The sequence below is a fragment of the Lutjanus erythropterus genome, chromosome 20 (assembly GCF_056507025.1).
Source record: "Lutjanus erythropterus isolate fLutEry1 chromosome 20, fLutEry1.hap2, whole genome shotgun sequence".
Classification (NCBI taxonomy): domain Eukaryota; kingdom Metazoa; phylum Chordata; class Actinopteri; order Lutjaniformes; family Lutjanidae; genus Lutjanus; species Lutjanus erythropterus.
Genome location: NC_139336.1, coordinates 22719586 through 22741696, shown reverse-complemented (window position 1 = coordinate 22741696; position 22111 = coordinate 22719586). Strand labels below are relative to the sequence as shown.

General features: G+C 40.7%; 1 protein-coding gene across 1 annotated transcript; it reads left to right on the top strand.

The window, feature by feature from the left end:
• The first annotated feature begins 1054 nt into the window (after positions 1-1054).
• LOC146308511 (uncharacterized) lies at positions 1055-21599 on the top strand. The gene is made up of 35 exons (XM_084746646.1): positions 1055-1181; positions 2356-2558; positions 2645-3293; positions 3868-3971; positions 4096-4161; positions 4392-4556; positions 4738-4871; positions 4975-5069; positions 5166-5220; positions 5339-5473; positions 5619-5858; positions 5981-6044; positions 6137-6338; positions 7668-7777; positions 8496-8886; positions 9059-9193; positions 9547-9583; positions 9697-9810; positions 9910-13741; positions 13889-14049; positions 14176-14363; positions 14822-14885; positions 14986-15139; positions 15225-15324; positions 15414-15447; positions 15537-15629; positions 15720-15984; positions 16068-16377; positions 17598-17710; positions 17807-18107; positions 18222-18316; positions 18445-18955; positions 19073-19167; positions 19267-19935; positions 20515-21599. Exons 2-35 carry the CDS (start codon positions 2362-2364, stop codon positions 20669-20671), a joined length of 10035 nt encoding a protein of 3344 aa, XP_084602772.1. The 5' UTR covers positions 1055-1181; positions 2356-2361; the 3' UTR covers positions 20672-21599.
• The last annotated feature ends 512 nt before the right edge of the window (positions 21600-22111 follow it).

The window sequence follows — 22111 nt, the reverse complement described above, 5'->3', positions numbered from 1 at the left end:
TATATTACAGATTTCTCCTTTAGCATTGAGTTAACATATAAATTCTGGAAAACCCAACAAATATGAGTAAACAAACAAATTTTAATTACTTGATTTACAGTTGGGTAGTTTAATTTCTAACTGTACTCAGTATAGTAAAATTTACTCAGTTATACTCCACTACTTGTCATTACACAATCCCACACAAAAACATGCATGAGTATGTTTTTTTTTTTTCTTAAGGAAATGAAAGGACAAGGCATTGCATGCATCAGCAAAGGAAAGGAAAAACCACAGGAAATTACTTGCACCACCAGTTGTGGAAGTAACTAAATACATTTATCCAAGCACCGATGTACAATTTTGAGGAATTTGCATTTGATTATTACCATTTCGGTTATTTTCCTAGTCCACTACATTTAAGAGAGAAATATTGTACATTTTACTCCACTACATTAATATCTGACTTAACTCTACTATGTACTTTGAAAATCAACATTTTTCATACAAAACATATGATCAGCTCATAAAATGTGACTGATTATCAGTAAAACTATCTAATATAATATATAAAATTATGTATATATTTTATAAAATCTAAAATTTTGCTTGCATGTTGATTTAAGTATTACTAATCCAAGAATGCAATATTTTATGTACACCTTTTTCACTAACTGTAGCTTTCTAAAATTATGAAAGGTTGTTTTTTCTTTTTTTTCTTTTTTTTTTTTTAGATTTGTATATTGTTACTTTTACTAAAATTTAGTTTAACATCTCAATAATTATTTTCCATTCATTTTAATATGAATATTATTCTGGATGCCACCACGGCCAGGTCTCTGTTGACAAATAGTTGTTTTGTGTTTATGGGACTTCTGGTAAAATAAAGGTAAAGTGCGATAATAGAATTTAATAAATATCATCACAGATAATATTTTCAAAGCCTTAAACATATCCGATGTACGCCTGATGCTCAGATTCCTCGAGAGAAAAGGCCACTCTTGCCTTTAAGCTGTGTGATCTTGCCTCATCTGTGACGTTGAGCGATCTGACTACATTTCCCACAACCCACTTCTCTGTCGAAAATAACGCGTCATGAAAAACATGGCGGATTAGTGTGTGCATGGGGTCCGCTACTTGCCCCAACCGTCGTCGATAAATGAAAGCTTATTTCTCCCAGAAAACGACATATATTTGAACAGGTACGTTGTTACCAGCATAATAACACGTGTAGACGTAATAAAATAACAAAAGTAGCTATCATAGGTTCGTTATATTTACTACAGTACGGTGCAAGTCCGGGATACTCATGTACTACAAGTGTTGACATGCGAGTTTGAGCCCAGCAATGTGGACTTTTCGGCTTGTTTTGTCCATTATTGACGCGCCTTTCAATGTCTTGCATTCATTTGAATTAGATATGTTAGCTTATTGAATCTCTAGTTGCTATTTCCGTGTAATTTTCTTTAACGTTACAGACTTAACGGCTTTTCAGCTGTCAACGTCACTAGTCCTGTCAGTTTATACGAGTAGCTGAGGTTTGCACAACAGTAAGTTGAAAGACTGTGGTCTTGCAAGTGCAACAGCAATGAGAACTGCTTTCCCGCACTTTAGCTGTAATGAATACATGTAAGAGCATTTTAATGTTGTAAATTGTCAATATGGAGCCAATTTGAGATACTTTATCAAGGCGACTGCTGGGTAGATTGATAGCATATTAACGTTACTGCTATAATCATGTAAAGCATACCATATGTTTTCTTATATAAAAGGTAACGAGTAGAAGTGTCAACTTAATGTAGTGAAATACAAGTATAAAGTCCATAGAATGAAAATATACAAGTATATATAAAGTATAACTTTGTCAAAATTGTGCTGAATTACAGTACAGTACAAAGTATAGTGCCAGCACAGCTGCAATGATTAAACAGTTCATCAATCACCAACTGTTTCGATAACTGATTCATTGGTTTGAGCACTTTTGAGCACAATTTTCTGGTTTCTTAACTCCTCTATGACAGTAAGCTGAGTATCTTTGGGTTGTGGATGAAACCAGACATTTGAGGACGTCATCTCATTCTTTGGGGAACACCGATTGACATTTTTTACAAATTTCTTATATTTTAGTTACCAAACAACTAATTGATTAATCGTTAAAATATGCAAACAATTAATCGCCAATGAAAACAGTAGTTAGTGCAGCCCAAGGACATCAGTTTACTTTTTTCTGTTCTGTATTGACAACAAAGATAAAGGGTTGTTTGCCGCAGCGGCTCAAGTTCACAATCTTTTCTTTTGTAATACTTCACTTTCAGCAGTTAGTCAGGTTTTACTGTTGAAATACTGATGAAGCCTTGACTATATGCATGTTTTCAGGTCAAAATGTTTCGTCGGTCAAGATTCAGTATTCGTCCCAATGTCGGTACGGCAGGGAGAACAGCAGCAACACCTCAAGAAGCCCCTTCAGCAAGCCAGGAGGCCAGTGAAACCCCCCAAAATGTCGGTGAGAGCAGCCCTGCTACCACTGTAATAGATAACAAGTCTGTTGTGGCCCCATCGGAAAACCCTACAGCCTCGGGGTGAGTAACAAGTATTATATGACCTTTAAAAATGATTTTACCATCCCTTTTGTTAATGGATAATAACAATTCTTGTTCATGTTTAGGGATGGTAATGACCAAAATGGGGAAAGCATCAACTCATCAGCAGCTGTCCAGAGAAGGAAACGGTTTTCTATCAAACCCAAAGTGGCTCCAGGTCGCCCTTCCGCCCTTGCTCGGACGCCGAAGTCCCCTGCCAAGGCAGTCTCTGTGGCCCCTGTTGAAGTCCCTGCCTCAGACCTTGACAAGCCATCAACGTCTAGCCAAACTGCAACGACAGCAGCCCCTCAGGGACTCCAGTCCCCAAGAAGACGGAGGCCTTCAGAAGAGAGCAAGCAGCCCAAAGTGCAACCTAAATCCACCCTCATCCCTTCTGACAGTTCAGGACCTTCAGCTGTTCCTCTAGTTGAGGACCCACTAGAACAGACTGATCCACCAGCAGACAGCGGCAAACAATTAGAATGCACGTCAGGCAGTCAAGTTAAAGAAGTTCCTTCCAAAATACCAGATAAAGTCCCTTCTTCTCTCCCAGACAAAGAAGCTATCGAGATATCAGAGAAAGCAAAGACTCTGGTGTCATTGAAGAGCGGGCCTTCAGTGTCACCTGCAGCGTACTCTCTGAGTAGACTCCTGAATGACCCATCAGACCTACAGAGGCTCGCAAAGGCCCGAAAGCTTAGAGAGCTGCTCAAAGAGGAGATGCACAAAGAAAAGGTGAGCTCAGTTTATTCAGTAGAAATATTCCTTTTCGTTATTCCGATGCTACGATTCAATTTGACTTTTGATTTTAAGGTAACAATTTGATTAGATTGCTTTTTGTTTGTTTGTTTTTTGGATGCCTGTGCTGTTGATCAATAGATCATTGGTTTTATACTCTGGCAATTGTCATTTACATTTTCAAATTCTTCTTTAAAAAGATAGTATTTATGGTATCAAAGGTGATATAATGGTCAGTAAACTATGGTGTTTGTCTTTGAAGTGTTGTTTTTTCCCTCAGAGACGACCTTTTGAGTTGTCTTTCTTTTGTGATTGTGAACCCGATTGAACTTCGCTCTTTTGTGGTTGTGGGTACAACAAAACTGATTCTATGCAAATGGATGAACTCTTAGATTTTTTTTTAACACATGGCATCGGATCAGTACTCAGTACTCAACGTTCAGGTATCCGATGTGGTCTCAGGAAGGAACAAACTGTATCAGAACATCTTTGCTTTCTTAGTTTAGTAACATGTCAGATATATCTTGATTCATTACATTAAATGAGTTTCATCATCATTATGATGTTGCAGAAAATCAAGAAAGCGAAGGCACGTACAAAGGAATTTACTTTAGATCCTGCCAAAATGACCATGAGGGACCTAATCCGTTACCTACCAACATCTAACCCCATGTCGTAAGTGTCTCCTTTGCAACTTTGTCAAACTTGTGCCACACTTAATCTTTACTTCACGAGATGTTTTCTGTTGTTTTTTTTGTGGTTCCTTGTCTTACGTGACTATGATTTACAATTTTTACAGATCTAGTTTAGAAGATACAGCTCCGGAAAATGAGACTGTGGTCCCATCTTCTCCAGGAAGAGAAGAGTAAGTTTATCTCTATTCCTTCTGTAAAAAGACTAGAGCTGCAACGATTATTTAAGTAATCACTAACTATTTTATAATTATTTTTTTAAAATAAAAAAGGCAAAATTCTCTGATTCCAGTTTCTTAAATGTGAATATTTTCTGATTTATTTATCTTTATTTCATTATTTGTTCTTTAATGAGGCATACTGGTCACTTGTATTCCAACTTAATGCAATGTAATTCATGCAGGTCACCAGAGAGAGCACAGGAACCTGAAGTCGCCCCTAAAGTTGCAAGCCCGAGGGTGGAGGAAGAGGAGGAAGATGTAGCAGAAGAAGAAGAGGAGGAAGAAGCACTCATGGTTCCTCAGGTCAAAGTAGCAGAGGATGGCACACTGATTATAGATGAAGAAAGGTCAGTGCACTTCTATAGGTTATGAATTGCATTACCTTCTTAGAAAGTGATTAACATTGTCTACAGATGCATCTATAACATCCTTCAGAGATGTGATTTTTTTCTCCTAATATAAACTCTGCTGCATTATTGTGATATCAAAGGTGTTGCCTTAATCATATCCCCTCAACCTGTGTCTTAGCTTGACAGTGGAAGTCCAGCGAGCCAAGGGCCCGAACCTGGTTCAGGAACGAGACCCCATCTTTGAGCGTGGCTCCACTACAACTTACTCAAGCTTCAGGAAGGGGACCTATTCAAAACCCTGGTCCAGTGAAGGTTGAACCGATTTGGATAATAGATATAGATACCTGAATATGAATATCATTATAGTACACGTTTTCCACCTTGTTCATCATGATTGTTTGCTGTTTTCCTTCAGAGACAGACATGTTCTTCTTGGCCATTAGCATGGTGGGGACAGATTTTTCCATGATTTGTCAACTGTTTCCTCACAGAGCTCGGTCAGAGATAAAGGTCAGTGATGAATACAAATATACATATTTTTATAAAGCATGATATGGAGAAGCAACAGACTGCCTCACTATAAAGATTATAAAATGTTTGTTTCAGAACAAATTCAAAAAAGAAGAGCGAGAAAACACCTGGAGGATTGACAAAGCTTTTAGTAAGTACTAAGTAGGACAATATGTTTAGCTGGTTGAATATAATGTGAACTGATTAATGTTCTCTGTTTAATCTCTGTATATATTCTGATGCAAATTTTATTGGCAATTTTTTTGTAGGAGAAAGGCGCAAACTGGACATAGAGTATTTTTCTAAGCTGCTAGAGAAGATTCTGGAAGTTCAGAAAACCAGGAAGAAACTCAAGTCAGTCACTGAAAAGAATTCAACCAGGAAGCAGAAGAGAAAGGCAAAAGGTAACGGTCTCTCACATGCATTTTATCCTGTTTAACAGTGAGTGGTTTGTGTATTATTAACTTAAATACTATTCTGGGGTGCAGATATAACTGCTCTTCTCCCTGGATTTGTCTCAGTTGTTGTGTGTTCTGCTTCCCTCTACAGGCAAAAAAGCTGCAAAGAAGCTGAGTGATGTGGAGGAGGAAGATGAGGAAGAGGAGAATGACATGCCTGACTTGGAGGAGGAGGAGGAGGGAGAGAAAGAGAATGAGGATCTCGGTAATGAGGGAGGAACCCCTGCTTCTAAGCCTAAGAAGAAACGCAAAAGAAAGACTAAAGAGGACGCATCGAATGAGGAACCAAATAACAAGAAAAACAAAGCGGGTAAAAAAAGCAATAAACAAGGTACTGAAGCATTTTGATATTTCAGAAAAAAATCCTCAAAACTATCCCAGTTTATCCATTAATGTGTAGAGATTGTATTTTGTTGCTTGTAGTTTAATTTTGTTTTGCTTTTATACACTCAGACGAGGTTTACATACCCGAAGACGCTGAGGCTGCTCTTCCTGAGGACCGTACAAATTCTGACATGTAATGAAACTTTAACAATGTTGATAGATAGAAGTATTTGTTATGCACCTTCAGTTGGCATTCAAATATTTGTTTTTTTTCCTAATATTCAGGCCTGAACAGACTGAGAATGTGAATGCAGCCAAGAACACTGCAATCAAGCCAGCTAAACTCTCACGAGGTCGAGCACCAAAACCACAACTGCCTTTGGGCCGGAAGTGGGGTAAAAAGCTTCCATCAGCCTCCACGAAGACAAAAGATACCGCATCAGATAAAGAAGATGAGAGTGTGAGTGATGAAGCATCTAAAGAGCAGGTTATTATTTCACTTTCAGAGTATTATCAGATCTTTAAGCAGCCCTGGGAGACATGTGGGAAAGAGACATTATGGTGATCCATTTCTAAGTGTGATCTAAATTGTTCTCTCTCTGTACTTATGACGACAGGTGAAAAAAGGTATTGCCTGGATAATCTTTCTAAGTTCTTTGATTTTTTTTTTTCATCCATGGAACAAATGGGGAAAAAAAGTTTGAAAGGTGAATAAAAAGTTATGTCTGCATCATTTTTCTTAAGCCATTTTCACACATGCATTCCAAACTATGTCTTAAAAATTAAGTGAAGACATACAAACGTGCCCTTTCTCACATGGAGCACACATTAGGAGATTGTGAGATTGTGTCAGACGTGTTCTCTGTTCACACATATTGGAAATACTCTGTATGGTTAAGTCAAGCGGTATGCCTGTAGAGCATGCAGGACAAGGAAGACTCATCTATAATGATGACTGTTTTGTCTTTATATCAATAAAAATGAAGTCTCAAAATTAATTAAACGTGATGGAAGCAGAGATTAGCTGATTCTTTGGAGTGTGCTGGGATGGGCAGGATGCACACTTACTTTTCTGGCTGTAATATGTTTTTCATCACAAATGTCGAAGAAAGGCATTAAAGCATGGCTGCAAAAATTGTTTGACTCATGCAGACTGATATCAATCTATATGAAAATTACACAATCAGTGAAAGGGTGGAAAGGGATATACAGGCAAGCAGGTAGGAGATAAAACAGCTGCACACTGTGCAACATGAACACCACAAGGGAGCTGGCAGGGTTAAGTCTGGGCCAACTGATGTGGACATTTGCATTCACACAGAGCTTCTCTGGGTCGTGTCTTGACAATTGTAGAGTTGCAGTGCATTTGTGAAAGGGGTTTTAGTTATTTTTTTCATCTGTGAAAACAGGTGAAAAAAAGTTTTGGTAGATGAAAAAGGGTGAAGGTACATAACTGTCTAACAGACAATATATGTGCCCTGTATTTAGAATGCATGGAGAAATTAAAATTCACTTGGAGGAAAACAAGAATGCTTTGAGTCCTATTTAGAACAAGAGGTACATGTGGGCCTGAGCAATTTGTGGCCAAAATGAGTATTACAAGAGTAAACACTCACCTGCCAAAACATTTTGTTGGTAAAGATAAAGCAATTTAGAGAAATGATCCTGGCAAAACCTTTTTTCACCTGTTCTTAAATCATAAACGGAGGCTAGTAAACAATTGAGAATAGACTTCTTTTTTCTCACTTCCCTTTGAGGACTTCTAGATCTTTCTATACATTGTTACTTTGCCTTACTGGAAGTTCTAACATTTTAGGGAGATAAAGACGCATCACCTACAAGGCAAGCCAATAAGATGAAGTCGGCCAATGATGACATTTCGTCTGAAGAAGAGGATACCACCGTTCAACCTCCCAGACCTACTAGGTACAGTTTTTCATGTTTTCAAGATTCTGAATTTAACATTATGTCCAGAAACATTCTCATTGCCAATGCTCACTGTTACGGCCCCCATACAAACAAGGAAACACACGGCTCAATAGGGGTAGGAGGCTGTAACATATGAAGAAGGACACCACACCAAAATGTAACAATTGAATCCACAAGCTTTATTTGTTACCCAAAGTGATCAACAAAAAAACACAAACCAAAAAGGAAACAAAGGAGGGCTGGAGACCCCGGCCAAAAAGAACAAAAGAGGGAAGACGCTGGGAACCACGCAGTGGGCTGTCGATCCCAGCGTCTCCCCCTAAACTACCTAAAAATAGAAACTATATCTGAAATAAACAAAAGACGAATAATGGAACTGCCGGTAATCTCCAGCCCAAACTAACACAACAAAAGAAAACAACAGCACCTTAGCATGCATGGGGGAAAAACCTGCTTGGGGAGGAAAAAACAAGGAGGAAGGGGAAAAACCTCCTTCCTACCTGTCTGTGCCATGTGCCGTGCCATGTGCCTGTGTCTCTCCACGCCCTGTCCTTCTTATCCCCTCCTCCTCTCCCTACCTGAGTGCCGATTGCACTCAGGTGCGCAGCAGGCCGAGGGAGGAGGGAGAGAGAGCAGGCTGCTGCACGTAACACTCACAAAAAACACTTTATAATGATAAAGGAGTGGCTCATCAGTGCATGATTGTGTTTTGTAGGTATGGGAGAGTGCCCAAACCCACCAAGCCCTTGAATTACCCTGCCAAAGACGATGCACCGTCCTCTGCATCTGAAACCATTCCTGCCTCACCAGCGGGTTCCACTGCCTCTGCTGCGAAGACTAAACCCAAGGGCACAGCCAAGAGGGGAAGATCATCAAAGACCCAATCAACCCAAGAGTCCAAAAAGCCCAAACTGGTCACCCTCAGGGCTTCTCAGTCAGAATACAGTGATGATGAGAATGAAAAGCAATGGGAGGATGAAGATGTGGAGGAGGAGCAGCACCCTGGATGTAGCTCCAGTAAGGACGGCATTGCCCCTGCCTTTGTGCCTGCCAGCCTGCGCTCCCCACAGCCTGTGATTGCAGACGTGGAAGAGACTATGGAGGAGGTATCAGATTTCCCATAATTCTTTGCCCAGATACATGCCATCCCTTCATTTTATTTTTTACATAATTCTTATAACAAGCATTTTGTTTGTTTGCATTAGGTTTTGTTGTGCATGGTTTTACATTCCATAATTCAAACCCTCCATTCTGACTTCCCCCCCATCCCACACATAGCTTGATATCTTGGCCAATATGCCTGATGTGTTGGGCATCTCCCAAGATGCTCTGTGCCCTGATGCCTCTTGTGAGCTGGCACAAAATGAGACAGGCACAGCTGAACCCTGTGAACATCAGTTGGACTTGCTGGTTGTAAGTGTCCTATCCCTAAACCATAATACCACTGAAATAAAATCATTATCCCCAGTTACATTCCTCATTTTAATATAATAATTCTGAGATCTAATCTAATTGGTAAATCATGACTTAGTATCATTTCCAGCAACAATTAATGCAGTCTTGGTATTTCATATTTTGCGGAGCTCATTGAACTTATAGGAATATTTTTTGTGTCCAGCTGTATTCAATTTACAAAGACTTGGACAGAAAATGATCAAGAAGTGTAACTGGGGCTACTGTAAAATGTCTTCCATATACATCACATCCTTTCACAACTGGTCTGGCTTATATGGGAAGTTTTTGATGTGACTTTGTTCCCCCTGTAGGATGTTATAGACTTCCTCTCTGCGGAGCACCCAGAAGGTATGTTGAAGGGGTATCCCAAATGCAAAACATGTGTACATATACATATATTTATATATAGATTTTTTCAGATCGTCTCAAAGTACTAATTCTTTTGTGTCTCTTTGCTTTAGTATCTGAGGATGAGAGCTACAATGAGGCTGCTCAAACGCTGTTGACCATCGGCAACCTTGCCCACCTCTCTCAATCAGTACAGAATCAAACAGCCATACAAGATCACACAACAGGTTAGAGATGCCACGTGATTCTTGATATTGGAATTTAATTTTATTCATTTTAGATTAAATTACAGTAAATTGAAAATGTGCCATTATGTTTAATTGCAGGGACAGTGTCAGTCAGCGTGGATGAATCCAGTCAGCAGCTTGAACTAGAGATTACATTGCAGCCTTCTGCGCAAGAGGACAACAGTGTCATTCCTCTTATGTCTTCAAGTTCTGGCCAAGGAGTTACAGAAACATCAGAAACTGCTGTCACTGTGGAGCAACAAAACAGCACAACAGACAGTGGTGACATGCCTATTATTGAAACTAGTGATCAAAGGACCTGTTCTGATATCGAACCTACCCCTCAATTGCAGCCAAGTCCAAAGAGGTCAAAGACAGATTCTCCACAAACCAGGAGAGGACGCTTATCTAAGGTGAAACCAAAACCTAACTTGGGCCAAGCCTCGAGAACTGCTCAGTCAAAATCCCAAGCAGAGACATCGACAGTGAGGACAGTTGAAGAGAGCCCTACAGTTGCTCCCGACCCTCCTCAAGCCACTGAGACAGTTGTGGAAGAAACTCCTAAGATAGCAGACTGTAGTCAAAAATCATCAAAGGATGAAGTATCTTCTACTGAAGACCAGCTTACAGAAGAGCCATGTGGCAGTCATGAGATGTCTGCTGGTCAAGGAAAATCACATTCAACATCAGAGCGGAGTGCATTAGAAAACCAGAGTTCTGACGCCAAATTTGAACCCACTTTGGAACAGGCCACCGTAGAGAATGCAGATAAACTACTCATGTCTCATTTTGAGACAAGTAAGAGTAGTGATAATCTGGTGACATCTGACACAGCAGTCACAGAATTGCAAGGGTCAAACATCGACTCACCTGCCAAAGAGAGCAGCAGCCAGCCTGCTCCATGTGTTACACCTGTGGAAGATTTACCTGCCAGTCAGAAAGATGATAGTGAGGACGCATCTACTTGCCAGACCAGGACAAGTCGATTCCAGAAAGTCAAACCCAAACCCAAACTAGCACAGACATCGAGGTCTGTGCGTTCCAAATCTCAAGCTACAAAAGACAAGGTAGAGAAAGAGTCCACCCCAACTCCAAACCCCAAATTTCATGAAAAAACACAAGTAGACCTGGACACAAAACCCATTTGCACCACCTCTCTGGAAAAACCAAGTACAAGCTCTGGTCCTGTGGCAGATTTGATGCCATCATTGGACTTAGGCTCTACTTTTACACCCACAGAGGAACTGGCTATAACTGAGGAGGAAAAGACAGATTTTGGAGTTGCTGGTCAGGAAGAATTGGTTGCAGCAACATCAGATCAGAGTGCCACTGAAAACCAGAACTTCTCTGAAGTCCAGGTTGAACCCAGTATGGAACAGGCCATCAGAGACACAACGGCAACATCTGAGTCCTTGGAAATAAAACTCGTGTCTCATGATGGGGCAGCTGAGAGTAGTTCTAGTAATCTGCTGACGTCTGAGTCGGCCATCCTAGAATCACAAGGTGGACAAGGGTCAACCATAGATTCAGCTCCGATCCAACAGAGGAGTGACAATCCTGCTCCAGGTGTTGCACCTGTAGAAGGTGTACCTGCCATTCAAAAAGAAAAGAGTGAAGATGCATCTACTAACCAGCAGACCAGGAGGAGTCGATTCCAAAAAGTCAAACCCAAACCCAACTTAGCACAGACGTCAAGAACTGTGCGGTCCAAATCTGAAACTACAAAAGACACCATAGAGAAAGACCCCAGCCAAGCTCCCATCTCCAGTTTCCATGAAAAAACAATAGTAGAGGTTGAAGCAGAACCAACTTGTATCACCTCTTCCGAAAAACCAAGTCAAAGCACTGGTTCTGCCTCAGATTTTACACTATCATTGAATTTAGGCTCTACTCTTACACCCACAGAGGAACTGTCTACAACTGAGGAGAAACAGATGGATGTTGGAATTGTTGGTCATGTAGAATCAGGTGCAGCAACATCAGATCAGACTTCCTCAGAAAGCCAGAATTTCTCTGAAGCCCAGTTTGAACCCAGTAGGGAACAGGCTACCATAGACACAAGGCCAACATCAGAGTCCACAGAAGAAAAATTGATGTCTCATGTTGGAACTACTGAGAGTAGCTGTAATAAACCACTGACATCTGACTCAGCAGTCCCAGAATCACAAGTTGAACAACAGGAAGACCTAGATACAGCTCCAGTTCAACAGAGCAGTGACCATTGTGTTCCATGTGTTACACCTGTAGAACATTTGTCTGCCAGTCAGAACAAAGAGAGTGAAGATGCATCCATTAGCCAGACAAGGAAGAGTCGATTCCAGAGAGTCAAACCCAAACCAAACTTACCACAGACATCAAGAACTGTGCGGCCCAAACCTCAAACCACAAAAGACATTGTAGAGAAAGACTCCAACCCAACTCCAGTCACCAAATTACATGAAAAAACAATAGAGGTTGAAGCAGAACCAACTTACGCCACCTCTCTGGAAAAACCAAGTCAAAGCACTGGTCCTTCTTCAGATTTAACACCCTCATTGGATTTAGTCTCTACTACACCCACAGAGGAACTCTCTACAACTGAGGAGGAGAAGACAGATGTTGGTCAGGTTGAATCAGGCCCAGCAACATCAGGTCAGAGCGCCTCAGAAAACCAGAACACAAGACCAACATCTGAGTCTGATTCAGCAGTACCAGAATCGCAGCTTGGACAAGGGTCAATCATAGACTCAGCACCCGTCCAAGAGGGCAGCAACTATCCTGCTCTGTGTGTTTCACATGCAGAAGACTTACCTGTTACTCAGAAAGAAGAGAGTGAAGATGCATCTGCTAGCCAGACCAGGAAGAGCCGATTCCAGAGAGTCAAACCAAAACCTAACATAGCACAGACATCAAGAACTGCACGGTCCAAACCTCAGACCAAAAAAGACCCCGTCACACACGTGCAGCTTTTGGAGAAAACCTCCAGCCCAGCTTCGAGACTTGAATCCACTGACAGCACAATAATAGAAGTAGAAGCCAACTTGCCAATTTGCAGTAGCACCCCACCTGGAGAACCAAGCCAAATTAAAAGTGCTAGCACTGTTTCAGTTTCAGTACCATCATTGGAATTCAGCTCTACTCACAAACCAACACAGGAATTATCTTCAACTGAGGGCCAAAAGACAGATGTTGGAAGTGCACTAGACTCAAGCTCAGAGGGCTCTGAACAAAATGTATCTCGAAGGCGACGCTTGCCCAAGGTCAAACCCAATTTAGGAGCATCCACTAGAACTACACAGACAAAACTGCAGGCAAATGATCTCAGTGAACCCTCAGAAGAGCGCCATATGGACACCTCTTCAAATGTAACGTCAGAACAACAGGCTGTGGACAATAATGATGCACAACCAGAACTGAAACTCACTGAAAAAGACAGTAAACACTTGACCTCAACTCACTGCACAGAACTTCTCAGCTCAACAAAGTTAGGACCTGCAGAGTCAGAGAAATCACTAGATGACAGAAATGATAAGGGTGCGTCCTCTGTTGGTATCGTTGTAGAAACATCTTTGAATTCTGAGTGTCAGCCTGTGTCAACAGACTCAGTTCTTGTAAGTAAGAGCTATGAAAAACCCATAGTTGAAGGGGAATCCACAATGGATCTGGTGGAGGCTGGACCTTCTTTACAATGGGACTTCAAACAGGATATGTCCATTAGAGCTACGGAGACAAATACCCAACCAACAGATGATCTAACTGCAATTTCAGATGTCCAGTCTTCAGAGGATGCTTCAGTGGAGTCAGAAATTAAATCTGTACTCCCTACTAATGTGCAGTCCACTCCAGATCTGAAGGAAATCACTCAGCAGCCACATTCAGAAGATGATTTTGAGGCACAAAGTCAAGATGCCGTCCCACACTCCTCTGAAACTAGTCAAATCACTGTCCAAAGGTAAGAGGTCAATCATTTTTTTCCACATTCTGTCCTCAAAAAGATTTAAAACAATGCAAATATTGTAGTCATGTCTTATTTACAGTCTAGTTTTTTTAAAGGAATTATTAGTTTTGTCTTGTAACAAAGTCTGTTTTTTACTTAAAGCACCAAAGATACTGAGTCAGAGTCAAGAGACTCCTCCAATTCCTCAAGAAAAGCTCCTCCTTCTCGAAGAGGCCGTCTTGTTAAGCCCAAACCCAACCTGGGGCGCAGCAGCCGACCTCCTCAACCCCAGCAAGTCCAGAATACAAAACAAGCTGAAGCAGGTTTGACACCTTTTTGAAATGACAGATCCTTTACCTCAAAGAATGCTGAGCAGATATTCAGTATTACTGCTATCTATGGCCCTGCAGAACCTTGGTTGATAATTAATGGTTCTTCTTTCTCCACAGATTGTGATATTCACTCAGAAGTTGTGGATTCTTTAGTTTCACATAAACCTGTGCCTGAACCTGACATTCCAGATCCAATAGAGGGAGGTGTTGAGGTTATTGAACAACTGAGCCAACATGGCTCCTCTCCAGATGTTGCTGGATTCTCTGTGGGCCGTGTGACACAAGTACCTGACAATTCTACTCTGGTAAGATATTATTCAGTACTTTCAGGAAGCACGTATATCATTTGCTTGTGTGATTGCAGTTTATTTTTGTGTAGAAATCAGTGTCAGTCTTGCTTATATTGGCTTTGAACAGATATGTAACAGCAAGCTAATGACACAGATCAATATTGTTTTACCATGTGTCACCACCCCACCAAGTTTGTATTGTATATAGCAGTGATTCCCCAGGGGGTACTTATGCTGTTGCAAGTAGGTATGTAAAAAAATTGTAAATGAGCTTTACTAATTAGGAAAAATAGAAATTTCAGTATATATATATATATATATATATATATGTATATAAAAAAATCCAGGTAGTGAATCAGCTGTAACAAATGAGCACTACATGTTGTGACTGTGGTGTTATCTTGGTCAACAACCTCTTACCACATTAAAAGATTAATCCTCAAATGTGTCTCTGATTCTCCTCAACATCCCAGGATGCATCAACACCCAGTACAGGAGAAACCCAAAATCATCCAAGTCTCACAGTGTTTACAGACAGTAAGTCAATCAGAGATCACCTTCCACTCACATTCGTGGATTTTCCACTGAATTGTACGCAGCACAAGTTATTTGAGGCTAATACTTCTCTTCCCCTCAGTGCCGCCGGAGCAGGTGTCTTCAGATCCAGAAGAACCATATTTTATCCTCTCTTTGACCGCAATCCCAGTCTGTCCATCAGGGGAGACGGTGGACAGTGCGTCTGAGCCCCTCCCTTATCTTCCTGTACCAGATGCATCAATACAGCAACAGAGGTTAGTGCCTGCCTTTTATCAGCTTGTCATGCAGGCGTGGATTTTGTTTGGTGTCTGATTCTACAACTTTTCTTTCACCCCTCAGCAGTGTTCCTGGAGAGGGTTTGGCAGCAGGGGGAGATGTGCCACTCGAGACAGGCGTCATCAGTGTCAAAGATACTGGGTCGGACACAGCTGCACATACAGTAAGTGAAGTTTTAAGGAAGCATTTGCAGCTGTAATGAGATAAAATGTCTATACGTGTCACAGATTTTATTTTTCTCACCCACATTAGGGTTTGATCATGGAGAATCCAGTGGACCCACATGGTAGAGTGATTGTATTATTCTGTCATTTATTCAAACTAATGATTGATGTCATATTTAAAATGTTAAACGCTGATTGTTTGTGTGAACAGAGAATACTACAGTCCAGCCATCCGTATTAACAGAGAATGATGATGAGACTGAACCACCTACAAAGCGGAGACTAGTGGGCCGTGAAAGAACAGGTATGCAATTCATCAATACGTTTACCAATCGCATGCACTTTCAGCAAATTGAAGACATCTTTTTCATCATGTCCCAATTTGTCTTTGAAGCAGCCAAACTGCAGGTAAAGCCTGAAACACAAAAGAGGAAACAAGCTGGCAAGATCCTCGCTGCCAAGGAAGCGGAGTCCACAGGGGACTCAGAGCTTCCAGGGCCTTCTGTGCAGCCAGATGCCTCTGATCAGGTCATCACTGAGTCACAGAAAGGAAGTGGTGATCATGTAGACACTGAAGAGACTCTGATGGGTGTGAAGGAACCTGAGAATACCAGTTCAGGAGTACAAACTAAAAAGACTAGGACTGGTGTTTGTAAAAGGTGAGGAAAAAAAAAAAATCTTTTGTTGAAATCTAAATATATTCCCCAGTATTCATGTTGATATCTATCAATTATAAATAAATGTTAATTCATTTTTATTTACCAATACCTGACAGAAACCCCAAAGACTTCCCTTCCTTCCTTTCTGAGACAAAAGGCACTGCCCATTCAAGCGATTCTGCACTTGATAAAGCAGCTTCCAAGGGCCCTACGGTCAAAACTCCTCACACAGCTGGAGAACAATCTACTCAGGCACCTGTAGCCTCAACGTCCACCTATTCTACACCACCTGGTACATCAACAACACAAGCAGAGGTGGACATCGAACAGACCTCTGAGCACAGCCGGCTATGCTCAGACCCAACTCCTAGCATTTCTTCGTATACTGCTGAGGTGAGGAGGGTACAAGTGCCACACAGGTGGATGGGGAATCATCTTAATTCAGTGCAAAGCCACTAAACCTGTCACAATACCAGAATTTTAAACCTTAATTAATACTTGTACAACCTGATTCCAAAAAAGTTGGGATGCTGTGTTAAATCTAAATAATAAATAATGTAAATAATAATTTTTGACCTATATTCCGAACAAAGACAAGATATTTAATGATCAAATGTATGAACTTGTTTTTCTTTGCTTTTTGTTTTGTTTTTTTGCTCAGTCATTCTGGATTTGATGCTTGCAACACATTCCAAAAAAGTCTGGACATGGGCAATAAAAGACTGGTAAAGCGAAAGGCATATATCAACAACATCCAGAAACATTGCTGACTTCTTTGGGCCCGAGATCATCTGAGATGGACTGACGGGAAAAAAGAAACATGTGCTGTAGCCTGACAAGTACACTTTTCAGATTGCTCTCAGAAGTCATGGACATCCTGTCCTCCGTGCTAAAGAGGAGAAGGAACATCCAGATTGTGACCAGTGTTAACTTCAAAAGTCACTGTCTGTGATGTATGTGGGTGTGTCAGTGCCCATGGCATGCCTAACTAGCACACCTGTGAAGGCCCTATTAATGCTGAAAGATATATGTAGGTTTTGGTGCAACATATGCTGCCATCTAGATGACATCTCTTTCAGGGTGTCCCTGCTGATTTTGATAATACACTGCCAGTCCACATTCTACATGTGTTGCAACAACATGACTTCATAGTACAAGAGTTCTGATACTAGACTGACCTGCCTGCAGTCCAGAACTGTCTCCCATTGAAAATAGGCGCATCCTGAATTGCAAAATACAACGGAGACCTCGGACTGTTGTGCATCTGAAGTTCTGTATCGAGCGAGAATGAGAAAGAATTTTACTTTCAAAACTTAAACAGTTATTGTCCTCAGTTGTCCCTGTCTCAACGTCTTTGGAATATGTTGCAGGCAGTCGGGTTGTATAAAAAAGCAATACTCAATACCTCTAGCATGGCAAAAATTGGAATTTGATTGAGGGTACTGAATATGCACATACATAATTTTTTCTATAGCTTCTGTACTTGCAATACTATAATGAATGGATATTGTATCACTTTAAAGATGTGGTATCAAGTAAGTGTTGATACTTTTGACAACCTTAAAACCCATACATCCTTTGGTTTTCTTTTTTTTGTTCATTTTTGGTTGTAGGTTTCAGCTTCTCAGCAAGGTGACGGCCTGGACAGCTGCTGTATAGAGGAGGAGCCCACCGACGTGTCTCAGTACTTCTTTAGTGACATTTTTACTGAAGTGGAGGAAAAACAGTAATAAAAATCTTAAGAAATGAAATCTGAATTAATTTTCATACTGATATTTATCACTTATAATTAAATGTTAATTCATTTACTAATTCTTTACAGAAAATCTGAAAGTGTCCCCTCCTTCGATTCTGATACAAACAGCACTGCTCCTTCAAATGATTCTCCACCTGGCAAAGCAGCTTCCAAGGTCCCTCAGGTCAAAACTCCACAGGCAGTTGGAAAACAACCTTCCCAAGCATTTGTAGCCTCAACACCCCGTCTGACGCAGCAGCCAAAAGAAACCCACTCAACTCCCTCAACCACATCTTCAACACAAGCAGAGATGGACATCGAACAGACTTCCGAGCACAGCCGACTAGGCTCAGACGAAAGTCCTAGCGCTTCTTCATGTATTGCTGAGGTGAGGAGGGTACAAGTGCTGCACAGTTGGAGGTGGAGCTATCTTAATTCAGTGGATATTCACACCCCCACAATGAGTGGATTATAGCTCATCCTTTGTTCTTCTTTGTTGTAGCTTTCAGCTTCTCAGCAAAGTGACTGTGAGGAGGAGCCGACCAGCGTGTCTCAGTACTTATTAAGTGACATTTTTACAGAAGTAGAGGAAAAAGGGTAAATAAAAATCTCTTGTTGAAATCTGAATAATTTACCGTTTTCATGTTGATATCTAACTATTATAATTACACATTAATTTACTTTTTTTACATTTCAGTACATTGTCATTTTTTTGTATTTGACAGAAAACCCCAAGGCTCTGTTTCTTTGCTTTCTGAGACAAATAACACTGCCCCTTCAAGTGATTCTTCACCTGCCAAAGCAGCTTCCAAGGACCCCAAGATCAAAACGCGAGGCACAGCAGGAAAACGATCTGTCCGAGCACCTGTGGCCTCAACATCATATGATGTCGCTGTCACACCTAACTTAGCACAGCCAGCAGAGGAAACCCACTTAACATCCCTTACCACATCACCAACACAAGAGACAAACACCGCACCTCCAAGCGATTCTCCATTTGCCAAAGCAGCATCCAAGGGCCCCAAGGGCAAAACCCAGTGTGCAGGAGGAAAACGATCTACCCGAGCAGCAGGTAATGTCGCTCCCACACCTAATCCGACACAGCCATCAAAGGAAACCAACTTAACATCCTCTGCCACTTTACCAACACAAGGAGAGATGGACATCGAACAGACTTCTGAGCACAGCCAAGTATGCTCAGACCCAACTCCTGGCACGTCTCCGTATATTGCTGAGGTGAGGAGGGTATGAGTGCTGCACAACTGGGTTGGGAGCTAACTATAATAAAGTGGATATTTACACACACCCACACAGAGTGGATTACAGCTCATCCTTTATTCTTCTTTGTTGTAGCTTTCAGCTTCCCAGCAAAGTGACTGTGAGGAGGAGCCGACCAACGTGTCTCAGTACTTCTTAAGTGACATTTTTACTGAAGTAGAGGAAAAAGGGTAAAAAAAATCTTTTGTTTAAGTCTGAATAGTTTTCTTGTTAATGTCCATCAATTGTAATTTAACATTAATTCATTTTTATTTACCAATACTTGACAGAAAACCCAAAGGCTCTGCTTCTTTGCTTTCTGAGATGAACACTGCTACTTCAGGTGATTCTCAGCCTGGCAAAGCAGCATCCAAGGGCCCTAAGGTCAAAACTCCACGCACAGCTGGAAAACGATCTGCTCGACCACCTGTAGCTTCAACATCATATGATGTCGCTCCCACACCTAATCCAGCGCAGCCAGCAGAGGAAACCCATTTAACATCCCTTATCACATCACCAACACAAGAGATAAACACTGCATCTTCAAGTGATTCGCCTCCTGCCAAAGCAGCATCCAAGCGTCCTAAGGGCAAAACTGCACGCGCAGCAGGAACACGATCTACCCGAGCATCTGTAGCGTCAACATCAGATGATGTTGCTCCCACACCCAGTCCAACACAGCTGCCAGAGGAAACCTACTCAACACCACCAACACAAGAGACAAACACTGCTCCGTCAAGTGTTTCTCCACCTGGCAAAGCAGCTTCCAAGGGCCCTAAAGTCAAAACTCGACGTGCAGGAGGAAAGCAATCTGCCCGACCATCAGATGATGTCGCACCCACGCCTAATCCGACACAGCCATCAGAGGAAACACGCTCAACACCTTCTATCACGTCGCCAACACAAGAAGAGACGGACATTGAACAGATGTCTGAGCAAAGTCGACTGTGCTCAGACCCGGATCATGAGGTGAGGAGGGTACGAGTGCTGCTCAGATGGATTGGGAGTCTTTTTAAAGCCTCTGGAAATTTAGCTTGAAATACAACCCCAATTCCAAAAAAGTCTAGACATTCTGTAAAACGTAAATAAAAACAGAATAAAAACTTTTTGGCCTTATATTGAATTGAATACAGTGCAAATACAAATGATTAATATGATGCCAGTAACATTTTCCAAAAAAATTGAGACAAGTAACACTCAGTAAGTGGGAACTTAAGGAGCTAATTGTTGTGAAAGTGAAATTCTTTCCCATTGCTAGATATATGACTTAAGAAAAAGGTGGATGGCAGCATATGTTGCTCCAAAACCTGTATTTGCCTTTTAGCATTAACATGGGATTTGATAACACTTCCTTGCTCAGCGAGTTTGCTTGTGTTATTGTCTGACACTCCTGTTTTAACACTTTGGTTTGTATTCAAAAGGTACTTGCTGCATTTCGAGGCAGCGGCAGACCAGCAACTCCCATGTTCTGCAAAATAAAATCACTGTTTTTGACAAAGGAGTCTGAAGCGATATAACGGCCTCTACCACCTCATATTTTGTTCTTCTTCTTCTAACTGTTCTTGTTTCTCTTCTTCTTCTTCCCAGGAAAGTGAGTGTCTGGACAGCAGCTTTATAGAGGAGGAGCCCACCAGTGTGTCTCAATACTTCCTAAGTGACATTTTTACAGATGTGGAAGAGGATGAAAGCCATTGAGAGGTGGAATGAGAGGAGAAACCAGTGGGCTTGACCCTTTTTTATTTTTTATTTTTCTGTGTTAAGTTATGTTTGTAAAGGTTAATTTATAACTAAAATAGTAATTTGTTTTTCTTGTTTTTGCTGTCAGTTGTAATGAAGTGAAGCTAAAATTACTATACTGACGAATTCATTTTCACTTTTACAAGCACTTTGAACATGTACAGAAGCTTCACTTGACTGAAATGCCTTTTCAAATGCCCAATAGTTCAAATAATAAGTATTGAGTTGTTTTCATTAATAACCAAAATGCTTGTTTGACTCAGAGGGGGGAATGTTTTCCAAGTTATTCATTATGTTTTAAGCCTCAGATTGCCTAATTTGGTTATTAACTACCTGTGAACATGTAAATATTGTACAATTGCAAACTAGTTTTTGATTTGTTTTTGTGTTTTTCCCGTATCTGTTCTGTTAAGACCACAACATTGGTCTCAGGAAGAAAACCTGAATTCTTGCCATCATGTACAGTTGCATGTTCAAACACATTAACTTTTAAAATGTCTCTCTTGTGTAATTTTGTGCTAACTTTTAATCATCCGTTCTAATATGAAACACATTTTTGCTTTTATTTGACAAAAAAGGTCTTAAATTTTCATTTTGTAAAATTGCATCACTAAATTCTGCAGATTAACCCCATACAGAGCAGGAGTAGTCGAACTTTATTCAAGGAACTTTTTCTGCAGAGACATTTTGTTTCACTGTATATACTGTAGATTAGTTGAATGTTCAAAGGGGTCCTTGTACAGATGTGCAGAATTCAGGTGTTTTGTTATGTTTGATACTTGAAAGGAAAACACTTTGTGTTGCCTACCTTAAATGTTTCATTAGTTCATTAAAAATAAAATGTGGAATTATGTAAGATCTGAATAAAAATATATTCTTCCACCAACACTTGATCAAATCTTTCATTTATGTTCAGTAGATACTAGTTTACTACTTTTTTTGAATGTTGAGATGGGGTTTCTTTCTTCCGATGAAACAAAACACAGTATTTATAAAAGTGTATATCAGACATCACCCCTGGCTGTGTCTTTATCAGAGCTCTATGTCTGTATACTTCTGCACAGCCTGGAGTGATTTTTGATGTTGGCTTTGTGTCAGCTGCCAAATTGCTGCCACACTGTAAAGTGTAGAATAATTGAGTTGCTTTTGTCTGTTGAAATCGTAGGCTGCTGTCTGGTTTCTTCACAGAAAACAAATTTTTTTCACAGTTTCTTTTGTTGTTTAAATTTATTCAGAGTAACACAAATCATGACCTCAGAAATGAGTGTAGTGACCGCTTTGACTCAGTCAAAATTATTTTAAAGAAATGTTCATCTGTACATTTTGGAACAGATAAATAGAAACTCACTCAGACGTGTCTGAAAAACGCATCTCGTTGGCAGCACATGTTGCTCCAAA

Coding starts and splice junctions, on each gene's coding strand:
- LOC146308511 (XM_084746646.1), top strand. CDS start 2,362: ATGTTTCGTCGGTCAAGATTCAGTATTCGTCCCAATGTCGGTACGGCA. Junction 7,778..8,495: donor CAACCTCCCAGACCTACTAG/GTACAGTTTTTC, acceptor TGTGTTTTGTAG/GTATGGGAGAGTGCCCAAAC. Junction 8,887..9,058: donor TGGAAGAGACTATGGAGGAG/GTATCAGATTTC, acceptor TCCCACACATAG/CTTGATATCTTGGCCAATAT.